Raw genomic sequence first — 11,076 nt, forward strand, 5'->3', positions numbered from 1 at the left:
AACCAGTAACAAAAGGTGCCAAATAAATATATATAGATATATAGAAATCTATATATAGAAAGTACAATCAAATTATCCAGTAATTGAGGTAGAAGTGTATTGTCATATGAAATGGACGTACTACCAAAAATTTGTCTTCACATAATTATAGGCTATTTAGTTACATTGCACCACTGATATTATTCATTAATGTGAATTACTGTGCCCTCATTGAAACGTACTTATGAAGGAAATTCTTTATGATCTCTCTCTTCCTCAGCCGCAGTTGTTTGGAAGAATTGGATTTGTCTTGAATGAAATGATCAGTTTCAATCTGCATTCATAATATCGACACAAACAGCCTCCATTGGCCTTTAATAGCAACAATGTTCTCTCTGAAAGTTAATGAGATTTCACTGCATTAACTGAAACAAAGTGTGACACTCAAACCAATAAGTGTCACACTAATGGGATTCAATAACACACAGTAAAGACATTCACAAACATTTAATCAGTGTAAAATCATTGCTGTGATTGACTTATCCACGCAGTCTGCACAATCAAGTGTGTGCTGCGTCACTGGAGGACTGCGGGACCCACAAACACCGGTGGTTCCCCTGCAGTGCGAGAGATCAGCGATGGGACTATAAACAGAGAGTGAGAGAGAGAGAGAGAGAGAGATAGAGAGAGGGAGGGAGAGAGGAGGAGAGAGGTGAGTGCTGCTGCAGAACAACATTTAGCCTGGCTGAGGAGTTAAACGGCGCACAGCGGCACATCTGCTTCATCCAGGCATTAATCCTGTTGTGATAGCCATGGTAAGTTCACTTCTGTGCTCAAATAGTGCGGATCTGCTCTGCAGTTCTCTTTTGCTGAGAACTGCAGGGATGACCACTGGACTAACCTTGAGAAAAATGATGCAGCAGCAGGGCTGTTTTTAGTGTGCAATGTGCATGTGAAGTAGCTGCTTTAGTAACTCTGCTTCACTGAGGCCTGTCTTCATATTCAGATGTTATGTACTGCAGCAGTGCTGTTTCATAGGAGAGGATTTTTCACAGGTGACACTGACGATGCAGACCTCTAGCAGTGCATACAGTAACAGAATACCCACTTGACTCCTTTGTTATGATGATGTTATTCCATGCACAATGCAGTAAAAGACAAGCCCGTGTATCTGAGCATGTGTTGAAGGTTTGTACTCTGCAGAGGGCTACCTCCTTTACAATCCATTATGCACCATCGCCACTGGTGTCACATACAGTATATTGGGTCAAAATAAACAAGCCACTCACTGTAGTGATCTGTGCATCCACTACAAGCTCATCCTTAATCTAGAGAGAGCACAAAGATAATGAGCACTTCATCAGAATAAGAAGCGGAAACTTTCCAGAAGGAGCTGATCCATTATTGGTCACTGCCAGAGGAGATTGTTCAAGAGTCCAAAAGTCTAACACCACTTGTCAGACTTTTGGACACCACTGACAGTTTTAAAATGTGTTGTAGCATTTTCTGCCCTTCTCTATTATATATGTGTACTATGTACAGAAAGCACAGATTTTATTGTCATTCTGGCCTCCACATATTTCTCCATTTACCATTGGCCTCTACTGAAACAAGCCTTCCTCCCTCAAAACTTTCCAAATACTTCCTGTTCCTTCAGCTTGCACTTGGCACTGAGGATAAAAAAAAGTGCCAAACAAGCTTTAAGTTTTGACTATCCTGTCAGGACTATCTCTTTTTTTCATATTGTGGCAGTGAGCTACAGAGCTGGCAGGTTAAAGCTAGAGAGTGTAGCAGAGTGCTAAGCTATTTTAGAGCATGACTCTCAAACCAAAAAACAGTAACCTTATTTTCTTGTTTTGTGAAAGTTGTTTGTTGCCTCTTCCCTAACTCGCTGACCAGCTGTGATACCCAACATTTAAACACTTTAGGTTGAGTTCTCTGGTATGATGTTTGGAGGTTTGAGCATGACTGAAGGATTTTACCCGGGGTGCAAGGGAAATGTGCGGTTATAGTCTACTGCTAATTTTTACTCCATCGCCGTGTCTGTACAGTAGGTCCCACTTTCATACCAAAGTTTCCACTGCTATCAACTCTTTGGAGTGAATACCAGGATGTCATGCTGTTGTCCTATTTCTGCTTCTCTTCACCAATATATTTTTAGGTCTACATTGTGCCCCTGGAATATTAGGGTGCTATTTGTTCAGGTTTCTCCACCTCAGGTGAGCCTGTGATGCTCCTGTTTCTCTGTTGTGTTTCTTTCCTGCAGTTCTCAAAATGGTCTGACCCTATGACCTTTGGGAAAACGTCCTTTGTGGTTTTCATCCTGACCTCTGCCCTATCAGTGACTTCCCTCCCCGCTGACATAGAAAAAGGAAGGAGAAAAGTGGTGCATGTTCTTGGTAAGGGCATTTTATTCTTCCATATTTCTTACAGCGCTCATAATATGCATAACTGAAATGGGCCCAGATTTAGGGTGCATACACTTTCTGCAGAGACACTTCCCCCACAGAAGTGAGGTGGCTGAATGGTGCAGTTTTAATAACATGGTGTCACTTATAGACTGATATTGTATAGCACTCGTTAAATCTTCTCCTGGGTTCCAGATTAAAAACTTAATGGAGAAAAGCAGCTTCGGAATACTCGCAGGTTTTAATGCAGTATTTTGAAGGGGTTACTGAGACACTGTACGTGAAACTGGGCTGTAGAAGTACACTTGACCTTACTCATTTTCTTGGTTTATCACTAAGAATCTCCCCTCGAATTCAGGTTAACATGTTATCAAAGCCATTAATAACACTGCTCCAAACTGTTCATCTGAGGACTGCGATAAATTCCATTTATTTACTTGCTAAGAAAACTGATGTCATCAGGGATTAAAATAATCGACTGCATGAGAGCTGGCTGCCTATGTTATCTACAAAGCAGAAGTGAACAGATATACAGCTTTTCTTGTATTAGAAGATATTCTCAAATGACTGAATTCCTCCTCCTCCTGCCTGCCTGGTATTGTCCCAACAAAACTGCTCAGAGGAGATACTGTAGATTTATTTTTGCTGCAGTCAGTGGCACAATATTTATATCTTATACTCCTTTACTTGATTAAAAGCAGCATTACCAAAAAGTCAAAATGATTCATTACATCTTGCATTCAATCTGTTTACTTAATTAAAAGTACAGACATAGTATGTGCAAAATATAGCTTCAAAATCAAAATTTCAAAAGTAAAAGTACTCATAACGTCGAGTGTTAAGACTGCATACGATGCATTGCTGAATAATTATAACTACTGCATTAATGTGCAGCGGCCATTTAAAGATGCAGCTGATTTACTTTTTTGGGTAGGGTAATAGCAACATTATAGATTAGATGCTGTTTATGTTTTGTATATAAAATCTTGACAATCAAACTTTGCTGCTTTGCATATTAAGCAAAGTAAGTAGAAACTAGAGCCACTGCATAAATGTGGTTGAATAAAGGGTATGATATTTCTCTCTGAACCTTTCGAGAATTAGTGGCATAAATGAAGCAGCATTAGATCGAAAGTACCTAAAAAAATAAAAAATAAATAAATAAATAAAACTCAATTAAATTGTACTTGGGGGCAGAGGAACTCCACAGTGAGCCGGCAGACACAAACCTCTGGCATATTATTGCCTCATAAGTTGTGGCAAACATGTTAGAAAACAATTGACTATTAGCAGCAAAATCATCCAGTTGCAGTTGTGCTTCGAGCCACCTGTCCAATATTGACCCTCCTTTTCTCACTGTTAGTCTCATCTAACCCTTCAGTTAGTTGGTAACTTTGTCTGTCAGTTGTTTTGTGCTGTGCAAATAGCGCACAGCGGGTTTGTGTGAACTTCTCTGACAAACCAGGGCAGTGTAATGCATGTAGAGGTCTTCAGATTCCCAGCCCTTCACGCATGCACTTACTAACTAATAGCAGTCACTAGTGCAGCGACAGGGGCAAGCCCTCCCCATCTGCAAACACAATCAGTTATTAACAGCAGTCTGTAAACTGCTGCCTCCTTAATCAAATGGTAACATGGTGTTCTTTGTCTTTACATCAGTGTGTTGCAGCCTAGCGCTCAGTGTTGGGAAATAATGAACTTAAAGTTTTGATCAAACACAACTTTCATGGCTGCTGGTGATAAACAACTTTGCAGTGAGCAGTAAGCAGTGACAGGACTAATTGCTGGCTGGCATGGATAATTGTAGGTGTCTTTATCTGGTCACAACATAGCAGAAAACCTTTTGCAGCCGCTCATTAAATGTTTTAAATGTTTACACCTCACTTGTCATGTGCGTACTCTTTGGTTGCCTAGGTACTCACACACGCACGTACAAACTCAAACAGCGTCTGAACAATTGTCTGCCAAAAATGCAAACTAGATCTTGTTATTGCCCATTTGGATGGTGAAGTCCGTGCTTACCATTAGTCTTGGATGATTTTGGTGACTTGCTCTTGGCGGAGGCTGAGGTTAAAATTTTGGAGTGGGTAAACTGTTGACAGATCCGGGCAGAAGAGAGACTACACTGCACACTGGACCCTTTCATAAAAAAATGTTTACCACTATTGATATGCTGAATGTTGAGAGTGTAATGTGACTGAACTAGTAAACAGCTCAGGCTTTATTAGCCGACGATGATTCAATTTTGCAGGCATTGTGCTGTGATATCCCTCACAAAGAGAATCAAAGATTGAATTTTATGATTAGAATATGAATGACAGATATTGGCAGTGTCAAGGTTGATTGCAAACAGCACTGAAAGGATTTAACTGTGCATATTTGAATGGTAATGGGGAATTCCTTAGGCATTCACTTTTATGCAGCACTTTTATGAATATTTATCCCCTAATTTAACCAAGTTGCACTATTCAGAATATAGATATCTGGTCATGAGAGCAGTACTGTATCAATGACAAGTGTGCGAATTCTACAATGACAATTGGGGGGATGAACCTTTTCTCCAGGGCAAAAGCGAACCCAGTACAGTGGAGGCACGTGCTTCAGTGAACTGAATGTTACGGTTCTTAAGTATCTTGTTTGTTTAAATAAAACTGTTGAATAAATCCAGTAATAAGAACAATATTTCCCTCTGAAATATATATAGCGTAAAATAAAGTAAAGTCCAAGTACCTCAGAATTGTAGTTAAGGGTGAAAAGAGTGTCTATTATAATAGTAACTAAACCAACACAGTCACACAAAGACTAATAAAATTGAATAATAAACTCTGTATTGATGTTAAAACATATCTGTACAACAGCCAGTCCACCATTGTCTCACTTCCCATGACTGAGCACCAGTGTTTGCTAAAATTTGATAATATATGACATTTTATATTTATTGTGAAATGCCAAGTCAACACTGAAAATGAAAGGGTGTGCAATCAGCCAGCTAAAATTAGTTAGCTAAACTGTAACTTAAGGCAAGAGTTAGAAACTAGCTAATAGTAGCGTTCATCTGTAGATACTTGACACAAGTCTAATTCAGACCCTCAGAAGATAGTAACAGAAACAAAACAAGCTAGACAATTAGCTACTGCTACTTACATTTACCTGTCTGTGCGACGCACGTGACAGAGTTTTAAGGATGTGAGCCACTGATGGGAGTGAGGCAGGCAGATGAGATGTTCAACCAAGGTCAATAAGAAATGGTATGGTCCACTTTAGGGGTGTCTGAAATTATATAACATGATTCTTCCAGGCATGAATATGGGAAATATATGTTTACAATTCCAGGTGAGAAGGATATATAAATGTTCAAACTGTTTCTGGGTCCAAGTCTTAAGCAGGTCTTAACCCTGATGACAAGTTACAAACATCAATCATCAAATGCATTATTTTGATAATCCTGCCTAGTTTTGTCTTCTACCTTCCCACAGAGGACGACACCGGAGCGGTCATTGTGCAGACAGCTCCTGGTAAAGTGATGACACATCGTGGTGGCTCCATCACTCTGCCCTGCAGATTCCATCACGAGCCAGAAGACACGGACCCTGCCCGCATCCGGATTAAATGGACCAAAGTGACAGATGCACTGCAGTTTGAGGATGTCTTTGTGGCGCTTGGAAGGTAAATTCTGCATCTACATTTTTCACTCATTCAATCTGTACCTATTGTTTTGGTTAAATTTTCCTGTTCATCAGCTGTAGGGCCCAAACCAACAATACTGTATGATGATTTGACTGATTGAGTTCCTTTTACTACAATAATATATTATATTATCACAAATCATGTTTCTATGGAGTAAGTATTTTTATGAGCCCACTCATAGAAAACACTTTTTTTCAAGCTATTCAGAGAGGTATCCTACTAGAAATCTACGTTTGAACAATTTCTTGCTAATTGTGTTCTTAGCAGCTTTTAAGGAAAGTACATTTTTTGTGAAATCTCTACAGGCAGCAGCGTGTATTTGGAGGGTACAGAGGCCGTGTGTTTTTGGAGCAGGCGGGCCCTGGTGACGCCTCAGTGATCATTCAAAATGTCACACTGGAGGACTATGGACGCTATGAGTGTGAAGTCACCGATGACATGGAAGATGATACTGGATTTGTCAACCTTGACTTAGAAGGTCAGGAATTAGGTCCATCTGGGATTTTGTCAAGGCTATGATACAGTATATCTAATATTCAATTGTACTCGCTATTGTCCAAAGTGTTGGTCAAAAAATGTTTCACTTCAGACGAGATGTACATGAAATTAATAATTTTACAGCCTCACATTCAACAATAAACTTGTTTCTGTCAACTGTAGGTGTGGTGTTTCCCTACTACCCCCGTGAGGGGCGCTATAAGCTCAACTACCACCAGGCTGAGGATGCCTGCAAACAGCAGGACGCCATCCTGGCCTCCCACTCTCAACTGCATAAGGTACATTCACACCTCAAACGGACAGTCTGTCATGTTCAAGGCAGAAAGAAAAAGGGTAGGGTGGAGGTCTCTGATCACTACAAGTACATTCATTTATAGGCCTATATTTAGATGTAATGATGCACTGACAGGCTACAACCCTTATACAACAGCTTTGGAGCAGCAGCGACTCTGAAATTAAGAATATGCATATGACCTGAAAACTTACTGCAGGTCTGTCGTCACACTTTTAAAATCCCTACACATTAAAGAAGAGTGTTATGAAGTTATGTCAGAGGTGATAAACCACATTTTCTCTCCTCTTAATAATGTTTTTAATCCTTCAGTATAACTCATCAACCTACATTATCTCCTTCCACAGGCCTGGCTGGAAGGACTAGACTGGTGTAATGCTGGATGGCTGGAGGACGGCTCAGTCCAGTACCCTATCTCTCATCCCAGAGACCAGTGTGGCCGCAAGGACACCCCCGCTGGTGTTCGTAACTATGGCTACAGGCATAAGGAAGATGAGCGTTATGACGCTTTCTGTTTCACTTCCAAGCTCAATGGTGAGAATCAGAGAGTTATGTAGGTTGGCGGCTGCAGTTTTGTGCTCATGCATGTGTGTATCTGAAGATCAAAACGCTTTCATACACGATCATACTCCTAAATGCCGATATCCTGCCCAGTATCCAGCATCTGTGGCTCAAGATTGGAAGAGAACAAGACACGAGCGGAGCTGGATTGTTGTGATACTGTATAGAAAGAGGATGTATCATGAGTGTTGGACCGTGGGGGAAATGAGGCCCATGTCTCTAATCTCTGCCTGTGATCTCACAGGCCTAAGGCCATTGGATTTAGATCAAGCTGTGTTGATTCAGCCCTGCTCGGGCCACAGAGTCCGCTGGGTGCCGAGCAATGCCTTTCATCTCCAAGTTCTTTGATTTACATCACATTCCCTCAGAGAGTCTGCGACTGTCTCCGTCATACATGCCACCTCCAGGTTCATAAGCTCAAACAAACTTTGGAAAGTGGGAGGCTGGATTAGTTTTTTGTAGCATTAAACTTATGTGTAGTTTCTGGGCAGTTGAAACAAGTCAACATTGGTTATTAAAGGAATAGTTTGTTGATTTGGGCTTATTTACTTTTATGCTGAGAAGTTAGATGAGAAAATTAGTACCAATCTCATGTCTGTACGATAGGTTGTCTTTAATAGTCTTTTTAGTTAACATTAGGTTAGCTTAGCGACCTGAAACAGGGGGAAACAGCTAGCCTGGTTCTATCCAGAATTTTAAAAATCCACCTCCAAATCTCACTCAAAAACACATTTGTTTAATCTGTGCAAAAACTGAAGTGTAAAAATTTAAGAATTTGTTCTTTTACAGGTGACCAAACTATTTCTTTCTCAGAAACAGGCAAACAGCAGAGATAGGAAGGCAGTTGTCCCAGCAAAGAAATAGTACAGACCTGTCGTTTTCACAAGTTTTTGTAGAGGTTAAACAACTCAGATGTAACATGTTAATTAATGAGCTTTAGAATTGCAAGTAGGTGGATTTTCTTAGCTTCAAATGAAGCCAGGATAGCTCTTTTCCTCTTCTTCCAGTCTTTGTGCTGAGCTAAGCTAACTGGCTGCTGGCTGTAGCTTCATATTTAGCTGACAGTGGTGTTAACCATATTATCCAACTCTTGGCAAGAAAGGAAACAAGCATATTTCCTACTTCTTTAAGACATTTACCACATTAGAGAAGCATACTGTATCATTGGTTGACAGGGAATTTTATTATTTATTTTAATTTTAATTTTAAAAATTCAGTTTGGAAAAGCATGGCTTCAAGCCTGCATGCACCTCTTTGAAGTTTGAAAGAGAATTAAAAACTTCTCATGCATTCTAAAAAGTAGTTAGATAAAATATAATGCTCTTTATTTGAATGGCAAACCCGTTTCGGGACAGCCCAAACTGTGACAAAGAAGCAATTCCATTCCTCAGTGAGAAATAGGTAATATGACAGAAACCTTAAATGATTGCTCATGGCTTCCCTTGTGTGTTAATTATTGTGGACAGTCTGTTGTGGGCAGGAGGTTTCAGCAGTGGTCGTGACCGATGCTCCAGTCTCCGTCCAGCTGGAAGGTATTTACTGAATGTCCCCTGGGGAAATATGAGACAATATTCTGCCTCTCTAATAGCCACCAGTCACATAAACAAGCATAAAATCAATAGCTGAGCCAAGTGCAAAGCTGAGGTTGCGACATGATTTTCATGATAGCAGTAGTTGTTCGGAGAAGACTTGGTTTGGTTCTTTCTCCTGTGCTTCTTTCGTAGGGGAGGCTACCTTGTGATCCAGCTCAGTACACCAAAACAATTAAACCAATCAGGACACCCATTTCTTTAATATTGCCAGGCGAAAAGTCTCCCTAAGGTGAGATGAAAGTAAAAATGGAAGCGTTTTAAGAGTAATGTTGAGTTAGAGTGCTGCCCGCTGACAGAGTATTGCCTTTGATTTTGAGCAGCTGCCCAGACAGTTGTTTGAATGAGTTGATATTCTGAACACAATCAGGCGGAGAGGCCAGGAAAACTGAGAATATCTACCCTCAGGGCTCAGCTCGTCTCTGGGGCTTCGCTCTCTCACTCATATCTCTCTCTCTCTGAACAATGCACTTGCTCTGTTTCTCTTCACCTTTTCACATGTTCTTATAACAAACATCCTCTCCTCTCCCTCAATATTCCCCTAGGCAAAGTGTACTTCCTCAAACGTTTTAAGAAGGTGAACTATGGGGAGGCAATGAAGGCTTGCATTCGAGATGATTCTGTGGTGGCCAAAGTGGGTCAGCTCTATGCAGCATGGAAGTTCCAGCTTCTGGACCGCTGTGAAGCCGGTTGGCTGGAGGACGGCAGCATCCGTTACCCCATAGTCAACCCACGTTCTCGCTGTGGAGGATCCCAGCCAGGCGTCCGACACTTGGGCTTTCCTGATAAAAAATTCCGCCTCTATGGGGTCTACTGTTTCCGCAAGACCAAGGATGAAAGAGCAGGTGCTGAAACGACAAAAAGCCCTAAAGATAGTTTGACAAGGAGGAAGAGCAGCAACAGCATCCCCATGAATGTTACAAGGGTGATTTAAAGCAGAAAGACTGAGAGCAAGAGGGGGATGCAATTTTAGATTTGACTGCAACAACTGTCGCCTAGCAGCCAGACTCCATTCATCGCTTTTAAAGTAAAACACTCACAGACGAGATGTACTCATTTGCAGATTTGCCAGAGAGAAGTGAGGCTGTGTAAAATTAAGGGTGACATCTTTATTAGGGTGATTTTCCTTTCGTCTAAAGTCAGTCAATCATCTTAAGGAGTGAGTATGTAAGCACATCTGTCGCTGGAAAACTGTGAGATTAAACAGCAGCTTGATCATCACTCAGGCACACATCAGATCAGAGAGTCTGCCATGAACATCCTTGTTTGCGTGTATGTGGAGCACATTTTTGGCCCCCACTGTGGCTCCTGAGCACTAAGCCCCAGTCTGAGCCAGAATGCCAGTGCCAGGGTGAAAGCATTCATTACTGGGTGAGACAGCATGATCTGCCTCACTGTATGGAAAAAATCCAAGATGCCCTGTAAGTTTTGATTGTACAAAGTGTAAATGCCTGTAACCGGGTGCCATGCTTGGTTAGCAACCCTCTGGCACAATGTGAGTCATTTTTCTCATTAACTAAGACCTGGCAATCTCATTATCAGAGCTGAACAGGCCAAGTAGTAAATATTTTACTTGCTCTACAAATATTTGCACTTTAGAGCTTTATTTTATGATAGCATCTTAGCTTAGACTTTAGTGAGCATGAATAGTTTGGCTGAGAGTAGCCACTGAGGCTGAATTAGCAGAAATACAAAGCTACAATAATTGCTATTTACCTCACATAGTGCACTTTTAAGCTATCTGGGCCACCAATTGCACTATAAATGTTACATGCACATAGCTTTATTACAGAGTATGTTTGCCACTACAAAATGGATAATTGTTCTGAGAAAAATAAAAGTTGGTTTGAACAACACGTGTTTGGGTGCAGTTTTTTTTTCTGTATCAAGATACAAATCGGCGTTAAAGGAAAAACCTGATTAAATGAGAGGAAGAATATAATAAATGCTGCACTGCTTCCATCAGTTTAAAGGTGCTATTTGTATGTTTTCTCTGCTGCACAATGTGATTTCCTGCTGGGAGCGAGTGGTGGTGGCTGTTGGTCAGCAGCACTACTTCTTC

At 40.9% G+C, this 11,076-nt stretch overlaps 1 protein-coding gene across 1 annotated transcript; it reads left to right on the top strand.

Annotated features, from left to right (window-relative positions):
- Window positions 1–593: 593 nt before the first annotated feature.
- On the top strand, window positions 594–10,870 carry hapln4 (hyaluronan and proteoglycan link protein 4). Its single transcript, XM_056377682.1, has 7 exons — window positions 594–794; window positions 2,246–2,378; window positions 5,864–6,053; window positions 6,380–6,552; window positions 6,735–6,850; window positions 7,212–7,398; window positions 9,560–10,870. Exons 1-7 carry the CDS (start codon window positions 792–794, stop codon window positions 9,946–9,948), a joined length of 1,191 nt encoding a protein of 396 aa, XP_056233657.1. The 5' UTR covers window positions 594–791; the 3' UTR covers window positions 9,949–10,870.
- Window positions 10,871–11,076: the final 206 nt, after the last annotated feature.

Source organism: Seriola aureovittata, chromosome 6, assembly GCF_021018895.1.
Source record: "Seriola aureovittata isolate HTS-2021-v1 ecotype China chromosome 6, ASM2101889v1, whole genome shotgun sequence".
In the NCBI taxonomy this organism is placed as follows: Eukaryota; Metazoa; Chordata; class Actinopteri; order Carangiformes; family Carangidae; genus Seriola; species Seriola aureovittata.